This window comes from Petaurus breviceps, unplaced genomic scaffold (assembly GCF_028583685.1).
Source record: "Petaurus breviceps papuanus isolate PSGF00001 unplaced genomic scaffold, PetGlider_PUasm1.0 90683, whole genome shotgun sequence".
NCBI classification, from domain to species: domain Eukaryota; kingdom Metazoa; phylum Chordata; class Mammalia; order Diprotodontia; family Petauridae; genus Petaurus; species Petaurus breviceps.
This window is the reverse complement of record NW_027187308.1, coordinates 7632831-7656660: the sequence shown is the minus strand read 5'-3', so window position 1 is coordinate 7656660 and position 23830 is coordinate 7632831. Positions and strand designations below refer to the sequence as shown.

At 38.5% G+C, this 23830-nt stretch overlaps 2 protein-coding genes across 5 annotated transcripts in view; both read left to right on the top strand.

The window, feature by feature from the left end:
- Window positions 1-23830, top strand: part of TBC1D23 (TBC1 domain family member 23) — a 377925-nt gene that overhangs the window by 146443 nt on the left and 207652 nt on the right. The window lies entirely within an intron of this gene.
- Window positions 1-23830, top strand: part of CMSS1 (cms1 ribosomal small subunit homolog) — a 442802-nt gene that overhangs the window by 398711 nt on the left and 20261 nt on the right. For all 3 annotated transcript variants that reach the window (XM_069065357.1, XM_069065359.1, XM_069065358.1), the window contains exons 2-4: window positions 2168-2268; window positions 16228-16299; window positions 18474-18603. In XM_069065357.1, coding sequence (XP_068921458.1) covers window positions 2168-2268; window positions 16228-16299; window positions 18474-18603 — 303 coding nt within the window. The remainder of the gene's footprint in view (window positions 1-2167; window positions 2269-16227; window positions 16300-18473; window positions 18604-23830) is intronic.

Here is a 23830-nt window from a genome sequence, read left to right as displayed (position 1 = left end):
GTGCCTCTAGGGAGACATTTTGGTTATTGGAGAGGCAAGGAGAGGCCTGCCTGTTCTCTGCTGGATTCATTGCCCAGGATTGATTGACTCTTGGGACCAAGAGAAGAGGTATTTGCTTGATGGGGCTTCCTGACATTTACACAATTAGAACGGGAGAATTGGAGACTGGGGTAAAGTCCTGCAGCCTGCAGGTCTTAGAGGCCCCACCTGAAGGAAAACAGTTCTCTTTGGCTACTATCTTAATGGATATCACAGAGATAAGAATCCCTTTTCAAAATCCTTTTCTTGTCAAAATCCACAGAATGGTATCAGATCACTGCTAAAGAAACAGACTAATTTATACAAGTTTCAGTGAAATGAAATTCTCCTGTTTTGTGTGTTAGCAGGTTTCCTATATAAGCTTTGGAACAAGAATTTGACTTATTTTCACAGTATTTTTATAAGCACTGGGGATACAAAAGAGGTAAAATTAAGATAGCCCCTGCCCTCGAGGGTTTATAGTTTAATGGGGGAGACAACATGCAAACAAATTGATGCAAAGCAAGCTATATACAGGATAAATATGAAATAATTAACAGAAAAGACACTGAGTTGGGGGAGACTTCCTGTAGACAGTGGGATATTAAAAAAAATGTTATTTAAAGATTAATGGCTGCATTCTTCACAGGTCTTAGAGGCTTAGGAAACCTTTAAAGAATATATTGTCTACTAAGTCTGTATCCCAAAGAGATTATAAAAAATGAAAAAGGACCCACATGTACAAAAATATTTATAGCAGCTCTTTTTGTGGTGGAAAAGAATTGGGAATTGAGGGGATGCTCATCAATTGGGGAATGGCTGAACAAGTTGTGGTATATGAATGCTATGATGAGCAGGCAGATTTCAGAAAAACCTGGAAAGAATTACATGAACTGATGCTGTGAAGTGAGTAGAACCAGAACACTGTAAACAGTAACAGCAACATTGTGCATTGATCCACTATCCTAGACTCGGGTCTTCTCAACAATACAATGATCTAAAGCAATTCTAAAAGACTTATGATGGAAAATGCTATCCACATTCAGAGAAAGAACTACAGTCTGAATGCAGATCAAAGCATACTATTTTCTCTTTTTTTTTTCTCATGGTTTTTCCCTTTTATTTGTATTCTTCTTTCACAGTATGACCAATGTGGAAATATGTTTTTTAAGAGAATATGTTGGGGTGGCTAGGTGGCGCAGTGAGTAAAGCGCCAGCTCCAGAGTCAGGAGGACCTGAGTTCGGTTCCAGACTCAGACACAACACAAAAAAACTAGCCGTGTAACCTTGGGCAAGTTACTTAACCCTCCAAAAATGCAAAAAAAAAAAAAAAAAGAATATATTGTTTAATTTCAAATCAACTTCTTGAATACACATGATGTATTTCAGTTGTCAGTTTCTAATGACTGGAAGATTCCTGGTGATTGTTTTAGTCATTAGAAACTCACATGTGAAATATATCATCTATAATCAAGAAATTGATTTGAAATTCAAGAATATATTCTTTAAAGGTCTGAATTGGCCAAACTTCCCACCTATGATTCCATTCACCATCCCTGTAATTTTCCAAATCCCTCCATTTCCTCTACTTTCTTATAGATAGGGTCTCTCTCCATTAAGATATAGACTTATTTAGGATAGGGGATTTCTTGGGTTTTTTATGTGTATTTGGGTATTTTATTTGTATTTCTTGGGTATTTTATTTGTATTTTATTTATATTAGACTTGGACTACTTAACTTCAGAGGCCTCAACTAGGACAAATCTTTGAAAACAGCTGAAGGCCACATTTAAATTTGATGTTGTTTAAAAAATTGCTAATAATTATAGCTGTACAAAAGCAGTGTAATCTGTTTTGTTAGATAGTGGGTTTACCATGCCTGGAGATCTTCAAGCAAAGGCTGGATGACCACTTGTCAGAGATGTTCAAGAGGAGAATCTGTCCAAGTATGAGTTGGACTAGGTGCATTTCATTTTATTTGTATTCCATAATTTGTATTATTTGGGTTATTATTTGTATTAGCGCTTGGTTCATGAGTGTTTTAATGAATACTCTTTGTTTCATTCATTCATTCTGTTTAATGAAAAGGAGAACCCGTTTCTCCTTTTCATACTTTTTAATGTGCCTTGTTTTGTTCTTCTTTTCTTAGATCCATCAGATAATGAAGAAAAGGAAAAAGACACAAATATGATAGAAATGATGGAGCAGGAACCAAGCCCTGTGCCTGCTTCACCCAAGAAAGACAAGCAGGTAACCTACATTATTAAGCAGCATAAGTTTGCGGTGGCTGGAGCCAATTTTTCTCCCTTTCCCATTCAAATTTGAAACTTCTGATGTTCCGAAATAAACCATTTTGTAAAATCATCAGGGGAGGGGGAAAAAGGGGAAGGAGACAGGAGAAAGGGGGATTACCTTATTCGACCTTGAAGTGATAGAGTTTCAGTGAACAATAAAAGAATTATTGTCAGATGTCCTTAGCCCTTTTTATATATGGAGTATCTGTGTTGTAGTGGAAACAGTGTTGGATTAGGAATCAGGTCCAAATCTCATCTCTACCACTTAGTATCTTGTAACCTTGAACTTTGGAATTAGTGTTATTGAACTATCGCTATGACTTCTGATTAAACCCAAGTATTAAAAATATATTAAGAGAAATGTTGAATATACATATTCAGAGATCTTATTCTTTCAGCAATTTTAACTGTGTTCATTTTACCCAGTTATTTTTATGTATTAAAAATCAGGATTGGGAATGGACCTGTTGTTTTATCAGTAGAGGGATAGAAACTCCCTTGACTGTCTCTACAGGTTACAGGCTATAGAGTTGCCTAGAATACTGAGACAATTTTCCCAAGTTTGTACAGCCAGTATGTGTCAGGCACAGAACTTTTCAGTCAGCTAGTAAGCATTTATTAAGCACCTATGCCAGGAACTGTGCTAAATGCAAGGGATACAAAATGGGGATCAAATGAGATAAGGTTGATAAAAAACACTTAGCTCAGTGGCTGGCATATAGTAGGGGCTATAGAAACACTTATTTCCTTCCCTTCCTCCCCCCTTAAAGAGTTATCTGGAATTCTGAGAGCTTAAATAGCTTGCCCAGAATCACACAGACAGTGTGTGTCAGAGGGAGAATGTGAACCCACATTTTCCTAACTCAGAAGCCTGTTGTCCATCCACCACTCCAAGCTACTTTTTGAGATAATATATATAAAAATATAAGTCCAATGCTTTGAACTTTATCAGCTTTGTAGGTACATGGTGGAGAAGCAGGGCTATACATTCACTTGTGTGGGAAAGATCAAAAGATTTTAATGGACTATAAACTCCATTCAGCAGCATTTGTCATGTGGTCTTAGGTTTCACTAATTAGAGGCACTGTTTTCAATTCAAGGAAGATTGCAGTCCCAAGATAAGCTGCTGAGGTCGGACCACATCTCAAGTATTATGCTTGGTTCTGGGTTCCACATTTTAGGAGAAACATTGACAAGCTTGAGGATGTCCAGAAGAGGCATCTAGGATACTGAAGGGTTGGAAGACCATGTCATATGAGAGATCAGTGAAGGAATTCAGGATATTTGTTCTGAAAAAGAGAAGACTCTGGAAAATGGTATTAAGAGAAATAACTGTCTCCAAGCTGTTGTATAGAATGGAGATTAGGGGCAGCTAGGTGGCACAGTGAATCAAGCACTGGCCCTGGAGTCAGGAGGACCTGAGTTCAAATTTGACCTCAGACACTTAACACTTACTAGCCATGTGACCTTGGGCGAGTCACATAACCCCAATTGCCTTCCTTCCCCCTTCAAAAAAAAGAACAAAAAAAAGAGTGGAGATTAAACTTGGACTGCTTGGCTTCAGAGTCCTCAACTAGGGCAAATCTTTGAAAACAACTGAAGACCACATTTAAATTTGATGCTGTTAAAAAATTGCTAATATTTATAGCTGTACAAAAGCAGTGTAATCTGTTTTGTTAGGTAGTGGGTTTACCATACTTGGAGATCTTCGAGCAAAGGCTGGATGACCACTTGTCAAAGATATTCAAGAGGGGAGTCTGTCCAAGTATGGGTTGGACTAGGTGCCTTTCCATCTCCTTCCAACTTCATTCCAATCATCCAGTAAACATTTGCTAAGCATCTACTGTGTGCCAAGCACTGTACTAAGCACTTGAGATATGATTAATAAAAATAAAGACAGTCCCTCCCCTCAAGGAGCTTACAGTCCAGTGGATTGAGGCAGGAAAGGGGAGAGGAATAAGCAGGAGGTACCCAGTACAAAGGTAGCTTATTGCTTGGAGTTGAAATAAAGCCTAGTGAACCAGAGTCTATTTTCTGCCCTCTATAAAGGAAGGCATTGACTGGAGTTTGTTACTCCACCCTCCAGACTTCCAACCAGGGAGGAGAGGAAGTAAAGGGCCTGTGGTCAAGGCTTCCTTTAGCATCATAGTGATGAGATTAGAGGCCATAAGCTTCAGCAGGGACGGCCATCTTGTTCCTTGGAGTTGAGACCAGACAGAGCAGCAGATGCAGAGTGGAGTAAGTCACTTTAAGACCCACATTCCCTTCTTCCAGTACTCTACCAAATGATACCATTTTGAATTTCAGTTACTATTCTAATATCCTTTCACAAATTTCAGCATAAAAGGACAACTTTGACTTTTCCTGTGTTGAAGCAGTCTCACGGGGCCTTGACTGATAGAATAATGGTTTTACCTACTTAAGTTCTCCAACTCTTTCAGTCCTAGGCCTTGTAAGTTGTCCCAGATGTCTTGTCATTCACAACTCTTGGTCCTTCCTAACTGCAGATTACCTTTGGCTTCTTACACTGTCACACTTGATTAATTTCCTCATAAGAAATTCAATTCTTTTGAATCTTGCACTCTTTGGGGCATTTTCAAGCCCTTCACAAGGTGACTTCTTCCAGTATTCTGATCTTCTTACATTTTGCCCTGTACAGTTCAACCACAATGGCCTAACTTGCTGTTGTTACTCAAACATAACACTCCTTCTCCTAACTTTGTGCATTTACACTAGCTGTTCCCTGGCCTGGAATGTTGTCTTCTCATCTCCACACCTTAGTTTTTCTGGCTCCCTTCAAGACTGAACTTACATCTCATTTTCTACAGGAACCCACCACCACCATCATCATTATCTCTGCCACAGGTCCCATCCCTCTGAGATAACCTTCTGTTTATAATATATATCTTATATTCCATTGTTGGAGGAGATGAGGCTATCTTATTTTGACTTTTGAGATTGGTCCTCCATTTTCCCTTATGCTGGAAGTACTGTGGCCACTTATAGGCCTGGACCCCACAACTGATCATCACAGAAGCTTTGACCGGCTTTGTTTCTGACACATGTCAGTTTACCCCTCTTTTGGCAGCCCATCTCTTCTCCTCCGCTTACCACCAGCTCTGAAGGCTCACCATATTGGTATCAAGACATAGTGTAGATTCCCAATTGACTTTACCCCTTCTGAATCGCAGAACTCCCAGATTCAGGTGATTCACCCACCTTAACCTCTCCAGTAGTGGGGACCATAGGCATGAGCCACCTCTCTAGGCTACATAATTATTTGCATGTTATCTCTTCCATTAAAATATGAGCTTTTTGAGAGCAGGGATTATTTTTGCCTTTCTGTCCCTAGTATTGAGCACAGTGCCTGGTACATAATAAGTACTAATAAAATGCTTATTGAGTGGCTGACCAACAGAATCTTATTGTCTCACTCCTATTTCCAAGATGTTTTCATACAGTCCTCTTTTTCTCTCTATTTTTGGGAGTTCAATTATCCTTTATTTTCCACCCCACCCCTGGCTCCCATTGGACAAACTTCATTTTTCCCTTTTTTATATCTTGATATCATAGACTCTTTCAAACTCTCAGTCCACATCTCTTATAGTCTCATTTTATTCCAACTGCTTCACAGTTTAGTTTTGTATCAACTTCCCTACTCATGCTTCTTTTTCTCCTCCCTCCTAAAATCTCCACATAGCATTAGAATATCTCATTCTACTTCCATTTTCTATGTCCTTCTTTTTCCTCCTTTTCTTCCTATGCTCCAGCCACTTTACATTTCATCCTTTTTTTTAGACTCCACTATTGCTACTGTCCCTACTTGGCTAGATTAAAGAACCACTCAGCATCCTCTGTCCCCATTGTCATTACCGTTGGGTTCCAAGTTCACGTTTTCTCTCCCTTACTGTTTTTCATCAGTGATGTGTTGGCAGCAATTAAGTAGGACTGTTCAGACAACCTTGCTTTACTCTTCTTGTGACCTTTGTCTCCTTTATAATCCTCCTAATCCCAGTTTGAATGTTAGTCACATCTGTTTATGATATTCCTTTATCTCAAATTTGGGTGGCAACATGATTTTAGAGAATCCCCCACACTGCCAGTCGGTTTAGTTCTAAAATGACCGTATGCTGTAAGCTTTTGTCATTGTAGTATGAGTTACAATTGAGACTGAGTGGATGACCTGTAGTGCCTGTCCCTTAAAACACATTTCTAAGAGAGACAAGGCAGATGGGCAGTGAGGTGGGCCCAGAACCGAGCAGATGGAATTCAGCTCAACTTTGAAAAATTACATTCTTTTAATTACTTCAGCCTTCTCCTTGGGGGGAAAAAAGTGCTTTGTGTTCTTAACACTATTGTTCTTTTGGTGATATCAATTGACTACAAGTTGTGGAATCTACTGTTTCCAAAGAACTGAACTTGGAGATCTCCTAAAGGCAATGGAGAAGCATTTGTTGGAGACTGAGCAGGATGCAACCCATTACAAATGAGGAATTAAGAAGAAAAGTTAAAAAAAAAAAAAAAAGGAACTGAAGACCTTCTAAAACCTGGAGGATGTGCCATTTGAGTGGTACTGTAGTATCGGGGCCTTAGGTGGCTCGATGGATAGAGCACTGGGTCTAGAGTCAAAAAGACCTGAGTTCAAATCCAGCCTCAGACACATTCTGGATGTGTGACCCTGGGCAAATCAATCCCTGCCTCAATTTCCTCATCTGTAAAATGAAATATGTCTACAAGCACATACACATATAAAATAGCACATACTTTCTGAGGTTGTGATGAGGATGAAATGAAATAACAATTATAAATTAGCACAGTCCTTGGCACAAAGTAGGTGCTGTACATCAACAGTGTGTTGCTTCCCTTGCTTCCAAAATGGGCTTCCTTCCCCTCTTTGAACACACACACACACACACACACACACACACCATGTTTTTCTACATTTTTCCTTTACTTAGACTATTTCCTATTCCTTGATTGTCTGCCACCACCCCCCTTTTTTTAGCCTATCCTTCTCTTCAGCTTGTTATTATTCCTTCATTTCAGTGGTGTCCGACTCTGCTTGACCGCGTTTGGGGTTTTCTTGGCAGAATTGGAGAGGTTTGCCATTTCCTTCTCCAGCTCATTTTACAGATGAGGAAACTGAGACAAACAGGGTTAAGTGACTTGCCACGGGTTACACAGCTAGGAAGTGTCTGAGGCCAGATTTGAATTTGGGTCTTCCTGACTCCAGACATTCCATTGTATCCACTAAACCACCTAGCTGTAGGTCTTGCTATTATATTCCCACTGAAATGGTATATCCTCCAGAAAATCTCCCATGATTCCCTCAGTGCCTAGCATAGTATTCTGTAGGGGAGTTTAATAAATGTTTGTTGATTTTATTCAGTTTTATTGACAGACTCTCAGTGAGCTCATGAGAATCAAATTTAAACAGCAACACTGATTCCAAAAATAAGTAAAACTACAATGCAGTTCAGTTGTTTTATGTATGCTTTTTTAAAGCTTTGAGTGAAATTTTCTCTATACTAGGATAGGTTTTCTCAGGTAAGCAACCCATTTGTAAATGTAAAACTCAATATAAAATAACTCTAGATCTATTAATGCTCTGTGTGAGGGCATTAATGCCTTCCTGATGCTCCCAGAGCTGCGTTCTGGACAGAAGGCTTATTCTAACCTCTCCTTGCCACAGGCATGCCTCATTTTTACTTCCCTGTAGCCCACATCCCAGGTCTGCCCATTACCCCATCAGCTGACTTAGAATATTACAAACTCTCCTTAACTGTGCAACTACATCATCTCTAGCAACCAGTTCGTGCCTAAATTATATGTAAACGGTCCTTATTCTTGGCCTGCTTTATTCCAGAGTCTTGCCAGCACTTCATTTTTTTCTCTATATGTTTCTTCCAAAATAAATTATATGCTGTCCCGCTCCTAGAGATGACATCATATTCTTTCATCCCTGGCATCAGTCACTTCAGGAATGTCTTTCAGAGTCATCCCCAGTGAGTTCGCAGTGAAACTTCCCAGAATATAATCTCTTTTGTGGGATCTTAATGAGTTCCTCTTGGACTCTTATCTGTCATGTTCATAGATTTTGAATAGTGCCATGAACCTTCTTTGTGTGTTAGACCTTAAAACAATTAAGATACCACAGGAAAACAGGAACAGTGACACCTTTTTCTTGCCTCACTCTCTCCTCAAAATTGTACTTTCCTTCCTTCTCCTTACATAAGCATGAGTTATGCCATATTTGAAGTCTACCTACTTGTTGTTAAGTGAGAATCAGATGAGATGATTTTTATAAAGCATTTAGCACAATGTCTGGCACATTTTGTTGTTGTTCTGTCATTTTACAGTAATGTCTGACTTTTCATAACCTCATTTAGAGTTTTCTTGGCAAAGATACTGGAGTGTTTTACCATTTTCCTTCTCCAGTTAATTTTGCAGATGAGGAAACTAAGGCAAACAGCGTTAAGTGACTTTCCCAGGGTCACATAGCTAGTTAAGTTTCTGGGGCAGGATTTGAACTCAGGAAAATGAGTCTTCTTCACTCCAGCCCTGGCACTCTATCTACTGTACCACTTAGCAGTCCTTGACTGGCACATAATAGATGCTTAATAAATGTTTGTTTTCTGCCTTCATTTCTGTACCTACTATACTTCAGTTCTAAACTACTACTTGTTCTGTCACCCTGATCTTTAGTTAAAACTCCTCACTTCACCTGTCTTTCTTCACCTTGCTCTAATCAGTGCTACTTTCCAAATCCCTTCTACTCTTCCTCCTCCTCCTCTTCTTCTTCTTCTTCTTCTTCTTCTTCTCCTCCTCCTCCTCCTCCCCCTCCTCCTCCTCCTCCTCCTCCTTCTGCTTCCTCTGCTTCTGCTTTTTCTGCTTCCTCCTTCCTCCTCCTCCTTCCTCCCACTCAATTGTTCCCTCCAGTTGCTATAAAAACACAATGAACCCACTCCTCTTCTTCACAAGTAGTGGACATTTTGACCTTTTCCCATAATTCTCTGAGAGATTTTTACCTCCCACAAGATCAGTGGAAGCAGATATTATGTTTATAGCATTTTATTCTCAAAAGAGATTTACAGTCATCTAAAGCTTTACTTGCTATTCGTCACAAAACTGGCAAATCCTAGTTTTGCAAAGATGGGGACTAACCAAGGAATCTGTGGAGTTATTTGTTGATTTATTGTATACTTTATGATCGGATTCAAAAGTAAGCTAAAAAGAGGAAATAGTAGTACATTCAGGACCTTTTGACACCATAAAAAAACATAGATTAGTACATTCATACCTTTGACACCATAAAAAAAAGTAGATTTTGAATTCTTTTCACATTCTATTGAAGGGGTTTCTTTTGTTTTCTTGTTACTCTTCAAGCTGCCAAAATACCCTTTTTCTATTTAAAGATACATCCCTTGTGTTCTTTTCCACAGGTGCTCATACTGAAGTCCCTCAGTCTCACCCAGTTCCCTCTATGAACAATAAGAAACCTTGAAAAACATCCATATGCGTTCTGTATTCATACAAAACAATCTGGCTCTTTAGGGAACTAACTGGCCCCTATGGCATCAGCTCTACAAAGTTGGATCCATTAATGGTACCATACTCCAATGAGCTCAGTAAACAAGTTCTTCCCTTTTTTTTTTGAGTAGCTGATAGAAGAACCATGTGATTATTTGAATTTTTCCATAAATCTAATGCCATGTGTTTACTAAGTATAACGAAGCATATTCATCTAAATGATTGACACAGTCTTACCTTTTTTCTTATGAATTAGGTGGAATGGGTTCCTGTCACTGAGTTCACTCCCAAATATTTGGGTGGAATGGTAATGGGTAGATCCATCTGCCTTCTGAACTTAAAAGCACAGACCATCGAACTCCTTTCCCCCATTCCCTATGTGAGAAAATAGAACAAATTTTCTAGTGCCTGCTTTCACAGCCTTAGATACTAGTGACTTGGAGCTACTATGAAACTGCTCATTACATTGAGTCCCCTTACCTTTAGGTCATGTGTTGAAGCTTAACCTATTACTAATAATCATCAAGAGCTTTGTCATCTTAAGACGTATCTAGTGGTTTTGATTAGTGGCCTCAGCTCAGCTTCTAATTCATGAATATGAGCATCACAAGGACAGCTCTCTTAAATGGCAATATTCAACCTTAGATAAATGGGGCAGCTAGATGGCACAATGGACTGAGTGCTGAGCCTAGAGCCAGGAAGACTTGTCTTTTGAGAATTCAAATCCAGCCTCAGACTGGTGACCCTGGGAAAGTCACTTAACCGTGCCTTATTCACTTCCTTCGGTTTCCTTATCTGTAAAATGACCCAGAGAAGAAAATGGCAAACCACTCCAGTTGCCAAGAAAACCACAAATGGAGTCACAAAGAGTTAGACCTGACCAAAACGATTAAACAACAAACCTTAGGTGTTAGGTGAAGACAGGACTATCCTCATTTTTAAGCGAGAGATCATAACACTGTTTTTTTCAGTTACAATGCATTTTGCTATTGGCATGATTCTGTATTGAGAGGAAGGCCCCAGAATCTATAGATCTTTATGTTACTCAATTCCTGAATATTTAAAATCTACACCTCTTCTGGCTGAAACATAGCCCCAAAACTGTTTAACTGTGGCCTTGGTAATTACACAGGAGGGATCATATGGAACCATGTCTGCTTCTGGCTTTGGCCCATGATCATCCTTAAATAGCTCACTGAATTTGCAGATTGTCTGCAGGACTATAATGAAAAGGCTTGTCTGTAATCATTTTAAAAGGAGATGGTGAAGCAAGATTTACGCTGGTTATCCATTCTCCCATTGGTAACAAGTATTCCCAGCTGGAATGGTAACTGAAAGGGGAAACTTGGAATATTTTTATTTTACATTTTAGATCTTGGCAATATGTTTTAAAATGTTGAGTAAAAAAGCTCAACACAGGAAGCATTTTATATTCTACTTATGATTAATAAATAAGGAATTTGAGGCATTCTATTTCATAAATCAAGGTCTTAGCCCAAATATCCTGTTTTTCTACATTTAAAAAAATTCAGTATAAAAATAGAGCTAAATTGTACAAGGCATTTAGGGGTCAAATCAATAGGCTGCCTGTTTGGGGGAGTAGGAGTGGTAGGACTGATGGTACCTTTGTAGAAACATGAGTATGAGGATTGTTTACTAATGTTGTTGCATTGTAGTAATGTTGTACTAAATCCACTGTGAAGATTTTGACCCAGCTGAGTAGAAATACAGTCCATCTCTAATTTTTTGGGCTAAATAAGGAAAAGCTTAGAAAATGCTAAATAAAAATCTGCTAAAAAACCATATTTATTTGAGGCATACAGTTAGGTAATCAGTCAAAAATACCAATCTCACCATTCATAGAACTGTGGTAACAAGAGAGCAGATCTTGCCATCCATTTATGTCACAGGTCTGTGGACATGGCTGAGGTCTTTACAGTATTTTTTTTAACCCTTTAAGCTTTACTCAAAGATTTAGCACTGAATTTTTTTAAATACTTGTTGCCTTTACATAATAATCTTACCTCATTCTTCTCCCCCAGGTTGAACCTTCCCTCGTTACAAAGAAAAACAAGCAAAAACGTGATAAACAAACCTCTGACATTAGATATACTGTTTTTTCTTAGTGATTGGTGCCCTCTCTGCTGTGACAGAGGAGGAAATATGTTTCATTTCCTCTTTTCCAGGAGCTTCATTGATAGTTCCATTATACTCATTGTTGTCATCACTGTGTGTTTTATTCTTTATTATTTCATGCACATCTTTCCACTTTTCTCTGGATTCCTCCTATCTATAATTTCTTGCTGCATAATAATACTCCCTTATGTTTATATGACATAATTATTATAACCACTCACTGGTACATTCTTTGTTTTCCGTTATTTGCTAGTTTGTTGGCTATTGTGCTTCATAGGTGAAGAGGACCAAAGTGGTATCATTAATAAATAAATAAATGATTGGAGCTTTAATAGTTTGCAAATCTTTTTTTTTTTTTACCCAAAATTCTTCTCATATCCTTTGACCACTTATCTATTTCAAAATGGCTCTTGGTATCATATATTTTTGTCAATTCTGTTTATTTTTTTCTTAATCTTTTATCATTGGTGTTAGATAGAGATGTTTTCCCCACTTTTTGAATTTTCTTCTAATTCAGACCTCACGATTTTATTCATGGGAAACATTTTATGTAGCGAAAGATGTTTTATCTTTCATAATCTCCTCTACCTGCCTGTTTAGTGAAGATTTCTCACCTTAGTTATAGACATTAAAGTTCCTGATTCTGTTGTCTTCTAACTTTTTTACGGTATGACATTTTGTACTGTGCTAAGTGATCTGATGGGTAAGTAGGTGGCACAATGGATAGAGTGTCAGGCCTAGAGTCATGAAGACTCATATTCCTGGGTTCAAGTCTGACCTCAGATGTTTACTGTGACCCTGGGCAAGCCACTAAACCCTGTTTGCCTCATTTTCCTCATCTGTAAAATGAGCTAGAGAAGTAAATGGCAAACCACTCCAGTATCTTTGCCAAGAAAACCCCAAATGAGGTCACAAGAAGCCAGGCATGACGAAAATGACTAAACAACAAAATGTGGTCTGATCCTGATTTCTGCCAAACTTCTTTCCAGTTTTCCTAGCAGTTCTTTGTCTAAAAGGGAGTCATCCATTCAATGTTCTTGGATTCATTAGTACTAAGCTACTCTTTTCTGTTTCTTAATTATCCAGTAGGTGCTTAATTAATGTTTAATTGATTCATCTATTTCCAACATTGAATTTTAAGTCAGAAGTCTTTCCTTCAAACCGTGGCTTCCTGTTCCTTACTCTTTTTGCAGCCTTGGGCAAATCATTTCACTTCTCTTGGCCTTAGTTTCCTTATCTTTAAAATTTTGAGGTTATGAGGAGGCGAGGTAGCACAGTGAATAGAGCACCAGACCTGGAGTTAGGAGGACCTGAGTTCAAATATGACCTCAGACACAACACTTACTAGCCGAGTGACCTTGGGCAAGTCACTTAACCCCAGTTGCCCTCCAAAAAGCAAAAAATAAAATAAAATTTTGAGGTTGCCCTAGATGGGGTACATGGCACAATGAATAGAGTTTAACCTGGCCTCTAGAGGACTTGAGTTTGAATCTTGCCTCAGAAACTTATTAGCTGTGTCACTGTGAATAAGTCATTTCACCTTTCAGCCTCAGTTTCCTTATCTGTAAAATAAACATAATAATAGCACTAACCTTTACAGGGTTGTTGTGAGGATCAAATGCAATAATACATATTAAAAAAAAACCTTCAGAAAGTTTAAAGTGGCTCTTGATGTTATCTGTTTTCATTATTGTCGTTCCTTACAACTCTAAATCTATGATCCTTTAATCTTTCCGTTGGATCCTGCAGAAAGGCATCCATTCATTCATCCAAGAAGCAATTTTTTAAGGGCTCATAAGTACCAACCACTGTGTTGGGTGATGTGATAACAGAAAAACAACAGAGAGGAGTGCAACAACTGGCAGATTCAGATAGACCTTTTGCAGGAGGTGGCAGTTGAAAGTGAGCCTTGAAGGAGGTTAGGGATTGTCAGCGGTGGAGGTGAGGAGGGTTCATATATACAAAAACACAGAGATAGGAGGTGTCATTGGACAGGAGCTCTAAGCAGGCCCCCCTGGCTGGAACAGAGTGTGAGAAGAAGGGCAATGTGAGCAATAAACCAGGGTTGGCCAGAACCAATTCCTGAAGCCAGAGGTGTTTGGGTTTTATTCTAGAGGCAACAAGGAAGTATTGGAACTTCTTGAGTAGGTACGTAACATGTTCAGACCAGACCTGTGTTTTAGGAATATCAGTTTTCGGTTTCTCTGACTTTGTAGCAAAAAGACTGAAGAGGGAGGGCTGCATGGTGTAATCGATAGAGAAGTGATTTGGATTGAGGAAGATATGGCCTCAAATCCTGCTTCTGACATAAATTATTGGTCATAGCTAAATCTATCAATGTCTTACCTGTAAGATGCAGATAATATACTCTCTGTACTAACTACTTCATGGGGCTTTTATAAGGCCTGTATATAAAGTACTTTTGCAAACTTTTATTGTTTAGTTGTGTCTGACTCTTCATAACCCCATTTGGGGTTTTCTTGACAGAGAGAGTGGAATGGTTTGTCATTTCTTTCTCCAGCTCATTTTACAGATGAGGAAAGTAAGGTAAACAGGATTAAGTGACTTGCCCAGGGTCATACAGTAAGGGTCTGAGGACAGATTTGAACTCAGGAAGATGAGCCTTCCTGATTCCAGTCCTGCACTCCTAAATCTATGCACTTATCTTTAAAATTTTGAGGTTGGGTCCTGCAGAAAGGCATTCATTTCACCACCTAAATGCCCCCTTGAAAACTTCCCAGAATCTAGATAAATGCCAGTCACTGTTCCAGCCCTAAAGTATTTTCTGATTTTTTCCCAAGTTACTTATACCTAACTTCTTTTTTTCTTAAGCCTCATTTTATATTTTTTTTATTTTTTCCTTTTTTATTTTCAACTTAAATATAAAATGAAAAAAGAAAAAAATTGCCATGTACACACCAGAATAGAAGAAAGGATTGAATATAAAAGAATAAATTTCCATTTCAAGAAAACCTATATAATTACTACACATTGTTTTCGAAGCTGCCCAGCTTTGTTCTCTTATGTGCACTTTTTAATTTATTTTTTCCCATTCCTCCCCCCCTTACCCAAAAGAAGGCTACAATTAAACCCAGAGAGAGAGACAGACAGAGATAGATAGATAGATAGACAGACAGATAGACACTATGTTTATTTCCTATTTGTCATCTCTTTCTCTGAAGGTGGAGAGCATCTTCCTATTGAGGATCCAAATCTTTCCATGTTTTTCTAAATCAACCATCTCATCATTTCCTGTTACACCACAGCAATATTATAGCCCAATCACATCCTATCTGAAAGGTTGTCTATGAAAATTTTCCCCCCAGTTTTCTCCATTCCTTCTGTTCTTGACTGCCTAGGTTTTATTTATACAAGAAAATTTTAATTGAAAATAATCAAAATTATCCATTTTACATTTCAGCAATGCTCTTAAAGTTTTGAAAACGCTGAATCTGCTTCCTTTATATTTTTTTCCGCTAGTTTCTTTGAAATTCCTGACCTTTTGTTCTTCCAAATGAACTTTATTATTTTTTCTAACTCAGTAAGAGATTTTTTTTAGTAATTTAATTGGAATGGCATTATATAAATAGATTAGTTAGGTAAAATTATCATTTTTTAAAAAATTATATTGACTTTACCTACCCATGAACAATAAATATTACTTCAGTTATTTAGATCTTACTTTATTTGTATAAAAAGTATTTTATGTTTATGTTCATATAGTTTCTTTGTCTGTTTTGGCAGGTATGTTCCTAGGTATTTTATACCATCTAGTTATTTTAAATGGTCTAAAACAATATTGGATAATATTGCTGACACACAGTAGAGTTTCTCTATTTTTCTCTTTTGATTAAGTCTATTTTAGCTTTAACTTTATCTATTACTACACTTGCTTTTTTAAAATAATAAATTCTACTCCTGACCTTTATTTTATCTTTGTGGGTATCTCTCATTTTTATAGCATTTCCTGAAAGCAATATATTGTAACATTCAAATTTTTAATCTGCTATAATTTCCATTTTATTGGTAAATTCAGCCCATTCCATTCTAAACTATAAATTACTTCTTGTGTGTTCTTTCTGCCTAACTTCTGTGTAGTAGTACATTATTGCTTTATAAATACCCTCTCCATTTTTAGAGTTCTACCATGACACTTTGAAAAATGCATAATAAAAGATACTCTAGGGGCATTATCATTTTCCCAACCTTCACTCAAAACTGAGACCCTTTTACTCCATTTGCTTTATAGCCCAAAGAATGTTTCCTGTTGCCAGCAAAAGAAAAGGAAGAAGGGGCCCCCAAGACCAAGAAGAGACGAAAGGTACTGTTTATATTTAACTAACCAACAATTGGGAGTTCTCTTGCCAGCTACTACTGTCTTTCTACTTAAAAGCTGGTCACAGAGTCCTTGGACTAGAAGGGACACCCAGAGGTCATCTATTGTCCATCCCTCTACTCCAGAGAGAGTGTAGCTAAACCATCCCAGATATGCAAGTCAGTAATTTTCCAAAGTTTCCCAGTTTCCAAAGAATAAGATCCATCTTCCCTTGATCCATCCACCCTTCCCAGAACTTAGTGTAGTATACCTCAGAACAGTCCCCTCTGGACCTGTCTATAGTAACCTAAAAATAACCTCAGTTCACTTTGACCAAGGTATTTGTGTAGGGAGTCCCTCAGTCTCCCACTTAACACAGCTGAAAACCAGATTAGTACTTGTCACTCTGAATATTTAGAAGGCAAAGTCAAGTCAATAACTATTTATTCAGTGACTTCCTTGTACCACACATTGTGCTGAGGGCTAAGAAAGGCAAAAGACAGTCTCTGCCCTCAGGGAATTCACAGTCTAATGGTATAAGCAATAAGTAACTATATATGAATAAGCAGTATACAAAACAAATGGAAATAATCAAGGGAGGGAAGGCACTAGTATTGAGGAAGATCAGGAAAGATGTCAAAGGTGGGATTTTAGGTGGGACTTAAAGGAAATCCAGGATGTTGGGAGATGGGTTGAGGAAAGAGCCAGTGAAAATGGACAGAGTTGGTAGACCAGGTGTTTTGTGCAAGGGACAACAAAGAGGCCAGCATTCCTGGATCACAGAACAAGGTATAAGAAGGCTGATGAGGTAGGAGTGGGACCGGTAATGAAGGCCTTTAAATGCTAAACAGAGGATTTCTATTTGAAAGACTGGTGCCACTATAAATTCCTCCATATAGTTCAGCTTTGGAAATATAATGATGAACGTGGACCTTCCCATTCCGAAGAAAACAGCAGCAGAGTTTTCTGCCTGCCAAAAACAACAATAACAAATGTGTGTATACATACATACATACATGTATATGTATGTATGTATATATAAGGATCCCTTACTGAAGTCAAGCAGAGGGAAAAGGATTTGGGTCTAAAAGAAAGAAGATGGATTCAAACCAATTACTTAACAGTGGGCTTTTAGAAAACTCTGTGTATATGTGCATATGTTTTCTTTCCTCACAAGGGGCCCAGATGGGAAAATGGGATGATATGCCAGGGTAATTGAGACTTGGCACATCCTAGAAAGAAATGAGTTCTACTCTTTTTCTAGTAGTTCATATGGCAGTAGCCTTCTGAAATGGCAGACCTTTGAGTGTTCAAGGTCAGGGCTGTAGTTAGATAATTCTGGCTGGGGTCAACTCAAAATGTGCTCACTGATGACACAGTTTTTTAATATTTGATACTTTTGGCAGGGATCTTGACCATTCGGGACTGGAACAAGGAAATGAGAATAATGAGGGACAGAAAGGAAGAATAGGAAACAACAAAAGATGGCCCCATCTGATTAGTCCTTGGTAAAATAATTAAAAAGGAATGAGAAAAGACTTGTATGTCTGAACAGATTAAAGAGGATAGGTTTCCTATCCTTGCTGTTCTTTGCAGGTCTCCTAGGCTGCTTTTCATTCTATTGAACAGCTAGAGTTCTGTCTCCCCAAATTTTGATTAAGTACGTTTTTACTTCTCTCAATTTTCACCCTGCTCCCAGGAAAAACAGCTGGGGATACAGGACTTCCCAAGGCTACACAAGAATTCTTTCAAAGCAGCCCTTCCAGTAAATAATTGCATAACTCATAGAAGCATAAAAAAAATAGAACCAAGAGAAATGAGGACCTTGACACTTTATGGTAGCTTCCCATGTTGCCAAGCAGCATTATCTTTCTTTATCTAAACAAAAATAGTGTCATGTTAAGTCACAAGACCCTAGGTTCTCATAGGAGACATAGAAAACAGAGCCAAATAGGGCCTCAGGGATCAGCCATTCATTCTTTGAAGTACTTAGTTATATCAGGAAATATTTAAGTTATTTTTTTCAGATATGTTTATTTGGGTTCACATTCAAATTTGAGTTCTCCCTGGAGACATTCATTCCTCTCATAGGACAGTCAAAATCCTGTTAAAAATCAACCCATCAAAGGTCAAATACATTCTTAACCTTCACCTTCCTCTTCTTTCTTCCCAAACCTTAGAAGAAAATTTCTGACCTTCTTGCAAAATCAGAACCAAAGCCAGGAGTTCCTGAAGACCTGCAGAAGCTGGTGATGGATCAGCTGAGCATCAAGCGTTCAGTGATTGAATTAGAAGAACTGAAACTGCCAGGTAGAAATAAGCATCATTCAAGGAATATTTGACCTTCTGGAATTTGGGGAACACAATTTTTCTTTTCCTGTGTACCTGTTTTTTTTGCATTGTTCCCTTTAGGAACAAGGTGAAGTTCATCATTTCCTAGTTGTTACTTTTTTATGCACACAGAAGAAATGCCTTGTCTGAAAATGAAATTGTAGTTTGTCTTTTTTCCTCCAAAGATAGTATAATTTCTACTTCAATTTTCAAGTTTCTGCCTTTATTTTTAAAGGGAAGAAAATAGAAAAATTTTCCTGCTAGGTCCTAATTAATGCAAATTACTAAGTCCATGAAGTGGTCCCATTATTCAAATTTGCACTGCATATTTCCATTGGGGTGGAGCCAATTATCATATTCTACATAATTATAACTTCTAATAGTGTGAATTGAAGTACTTACAGCCACTTCATAGGAATCACTATTTGAACTAAGTGGGATGTGGCTGATATTATTGGCAAAGTGTAACCAGTGGCTAACATTATCTGTGTTCTATTGTATTTTTATTTACTTTGTTAAATATTTCCCAGTTACATCTTAGTTCAGTTCCCATGGCACTGGGGAGTGTTGCAGCTACCTGAGGCCCTCATGGGTTTTGAATTTGACACCTCTGGTCTAGACAGTTCTCTGAAGATATTTTTTTAATTTTTTTTTTTTGCTTTTTGGAGAAGGGAAGGTAGGGCAATTGGGGTTATGTGATTTGCCCAAGGTCACGTAGCTAGTTTTTTTGTGTTAAGTGTCTGAGGCTGGACCTGAACTCGAGTCCTCCTGATACAGTATTCACTGCGCCACTTAGCCACCCCCTCTGAAGGTCTTTAAATGACATTCCTGATTCCCCCACTTGTCTGTGCTCTCTCCTCCCTCTTCACATTAGCTTATTTGATTATATGTTGTGTTCCCCTCTATAAAATGTGAGCTCATTAAAAGCAGGAACTGAGCAGTTGGACTAAATGACCTTTAATATTCCATTCAGCTCTAAAGTGATGATTCTGGGACTCCTTTCCTTTTTGTGCTTTGTATCCCTCAATAAGCAGTCAATGAAACAATAAACATTTGCTAATCACCTACTATGTGACAGGCACTGTGCCAATTGCTAGGGATGCAAAAAGAGCCAAAAGACAGACCCTTCCCTCAAGGAGCTTATATTATATATATATATATATAATAGTCTAATATGTCTTGCATATAGTAACTACTCAACTAACTCTTGTTGGGTTGGAATGAACTGAAAAAGGATGATTTTTTTTTTTAAGCTGAAATGGCAAGCAGAGTCATAATCCACTGTTTATGGATTGTGAATACATTCATAAAAATCATCTACTAGGTTATATAAAATAGATAAAGGGAATCACTTTCTGGTGATGGTGGTGGTGGTGGTGGCAGTCATCATCATAATTAACATTTATATAAGCATTTTCTTTGGCTGTCACCCTTGCCTGGCAAAGCACTCCAATGTCTCTGCCCAAAAAATCCCAAATGGGATCATTAAGAGTCAGCCGAGCTCAAAGCAACTGAACCACAACAGCAGCCCTCGTGCCTGGAATGCTCTCCCTCCTCCACTCCAACTACTGACCTCCCTGGCTTTCTTTAAGCTCCAGCTAAAACCTTACCTTCTGCAGGAAGCCTTCCCCAACCTCCCTTAACACTACTGCCTTCTCTTTGTTAATTATTTGCTATTTATCCTGTATGTAGTCTCCCTCGTGTGTGTTTGTTCACATGTCTCTCTCATTCATCTATAAGCTCTCTGAGATCAGGGCTTTTCTTTTGCCTCTTTTTATAACCCCAGAGCTTAACCTCATGCTTGGCATAGTAGGTCCTTAATAAATGTTTATTGATTGATTAATAGTGTTTTAAGGTTTGAAAAGTGCTTTACAAATTTTATCTCATTTGAACCTCACAACAACTCAGGGAGGTAGGTCCTGTTGTCCTCCCCATTTTACAGATAAAAAAACTGAGGCAGACAAAAGATGCAAAGCTTGCAAAGGCTCAATAACCAGGCAGCGTCTGAAGCTGGATTTGAAGTCAGGTCTTTCTCACTCCAGGTCTAGAACTCTACCCATTGCACCACTTACCAGCCTTTTACATTTTATTTATGCCTTTTACCTTTTTATCACAGTCATTTCAGTACCCATCCATCTCCCAAATTTATCCCTCCCTGACAAAGAAAAACTGCATCTGAAAGTGTATATAGTGGTCTGTTCTGCTTGTCTTGTCCCTTCCACCTCTCTGTTGTGGCAAGAGGAGGCATGTTTCATTGTCTGTTTTCCAGGACATTCATCAGTGTTTCACTTACTCCAAATGGAACTTACCACAAAAACAACTAGTTTACATTCTGTAGTCATCTTGCATGTTATTCTCTTGATTTTCCTTATTTCACTGTCAGTTCACAGAAATCTTCCACGGGTTTCTCTGAATTCCTCATATTTGTCATTTATTACTCCACAATAATGTTCTATTCCATTGTATAGTCATTTTTTTTTCAGCCATTCCAGTGGCCCCCAGTTGGTTTTCACTTTTTTTTGCTGCCGCCATGTTTTGCTAGAGATTTGATGTTCTTCACACCCTGACTCCAGCCTTTCTTTCCTTGACTCATAGTAGGCGCTTATTGACTTGACAGACTGATTAGACCTTTGTCCCTCCTACACACACACACACACACACACACACACACACTTTTCCAGCCAAACTGGCATACTTGCAATTGCCTATGTACAACACTCCCACCTCCCACCTTTCCACAGGCTAACTGTCTCCCATGCCTGAAAGACCCTCCTTCCTCACAGCTATTTCTTGGAATCCCTTTTTTTCTTTGAGGCTGAGCTCCAATTCTCCCTCCTACAAGAGGCCTGATTTCCATATGCTTCCCACCAAGTTGCTTTGTATTTATATATAGTTGATATTAACTTTTTTCTTCAACATATCTTCTTCACCCACCCCCACGCAAGCTTCTAGAGAACAGGATCTATTTTGCTTTTGCCTTTGTGTCCTCATCACCTAAATTTATGCCTGGCATACAGTAAGTGCATAGGAGATCCTTACTGAAGGCCCATGCTCTCTTCCCTATTAGCATCCTACTTTTCATATCAACACATGCCAGGTTAGTAAATTGTGCCTATGTTGACACACATTCTTACCTGTTCTTTATTAGGCTTTACTAGTTCACCAAAATGGAATCTATTGAGCCTAATAAGGTAAGAAATTGTGATTTGGGTTCTTTCTCTCTTTTTTTGGGGGGAGGGAAAGTCAAAACCATTTGTCAAGCTGAATTTTTAACTTCTTTTTGACCCTTTATGTCTCTACAGGACAACCATTTTTAAAACAATAATGATATTGAAAATGTTGTATCAATACAACCATCGTGGACTAATAATTTGCTCTTCATTCCTGGACATTAGCCAGGTCACATACTCAGACGGATACATCTAAATTTGTTTAAATTTATCTTTTTAAGTCAGAAATTTCCAAGTCAGAAGCTTCATAATGCCTTGACTGCCTACATTGTCTCCATTTGTCCCCAAAAATGTCAAGAGGTTGGAACACTCCATCTCTAAATTCCAGAGATTTTCTCAGGCTGTCCCTCATGCCCGGAAAACTAAATCCCACTTTCTACAGGAAACCTTTCCTGATCCTTCTTCATTCTAGTGCCTTCCCTCTGTTGATAATTTCCCATTTATCCTGTACATTATTTGTTTGTACATAGTTACTTCTTTATTGTCTCTCCCGTTGGACTGAATTCCTTGAGAATTCAGTCTTGAGCACTTAGCACAGAACTTGTCACCTAGTAGACAATTAATGTTTACTGACTGAATATTGACTAACTCAAAACAAAATTAATTTTAATTCATTTCAGAACTGGGTCATAAAGAGATGTCATTAAGTTAAGACAGAGGAATAATAGCCCCAAATCAGCCCCACTAAAAAGTTGTTCTGTATACACTGTTTTTCAGTATTTAAATCTTGATGTTGAATATTGAAATCTTCATGTACTACCCTTTTCTTTATCAATGTTAACTTGATTTCCTCTTCCCATAAGAAGGTTATATTTTCTTGAAGCCTGGAAAAACAGAAAAGGAGTCTGGTCTCTGATTTTTTTATGATTCCTTTGTGACATACTTTTTATAAACACACATTAGGTTTGGAGAAACAATTTCCCCTGTCTGGTTCCATTCCAGCAAGAAAACCCTTTAGGCTGATGAAGCAACCTATTTCCACGTGAACAGTATCTGGTGTCTGAGACTTGCCAAGCCCAAAATGCTCCAGCAGCTGTCAGAAATCATTCTAGGCGGCTGATGAGGCCAGGGAATAGCAGTCCTGTCTATGTTGTTTCATCTTATCAGTCAAATGTTAGACATCCTCAGCACAAACTTCCAGTGAAGCTTGGTTTTGTCTATTGCTACTTAGTGGATTTTTTCCCCTTTATCTCTTCCTGTGGACATACGTTCTTCCTAGGGAGGATTTATGAGGTAACAAGACAACTTCTAGTGCTGTGTGACCCTATGAAAGACCATGAGCCTTCATTCTCTTATATACAGTAAACTCATTATAAAGTCATTTTAAGTTTGCAGCCCTTTTTTGAGCTATATCCCCAACTTTTTTTGCTTAAGTTCAGTAACACCATCCCAGGGATTTGGCATTGGAAAAGACCTCAGGGACCATGGAGTCCAGTCCATACCTAGAAAAGAATCCACACTATAACACACCCAGTGAGTGAGTCGTCTGGCCTGTGCTGTGAAATCACCAGTGGGGGAGAAATCATTGCCTCCTGAAGAAGCCCATTCCACTTACAAATAGCTCTAGATTTTCCCAACATCAAGCTCAAATTGACCTCTTTATGACTTTTACTCATTGCTCCTGGTTTTGTCTTCTGGTGAACAGAAGGAACAAGTCATACAACCATTTCATCTCTATGTAGAGGACTCTCACATCTACTCATCTAACCTTAACATTTTCCTAACCTCCAATCACATCTTCATCTCCCTATTAGACATCTAGAATGGAATGTCCTATAGACATCTTCAGCTCATCATGTCCAAAACTGAACTCCTACTTCCCCCAAACTCTTCCTTTCTTACTGTCCAGGGTACCACCACCCTCCTAGGTGCCCAGGCTCAGAACCCAGGTGCCACCTTTGAGCTCCTCACCCCCTCTCCCTCCCTGTCCCTCTCCTTCTCTCTCTCTCTCTCTCTCTCTCTCTCTCTCTCTCTCT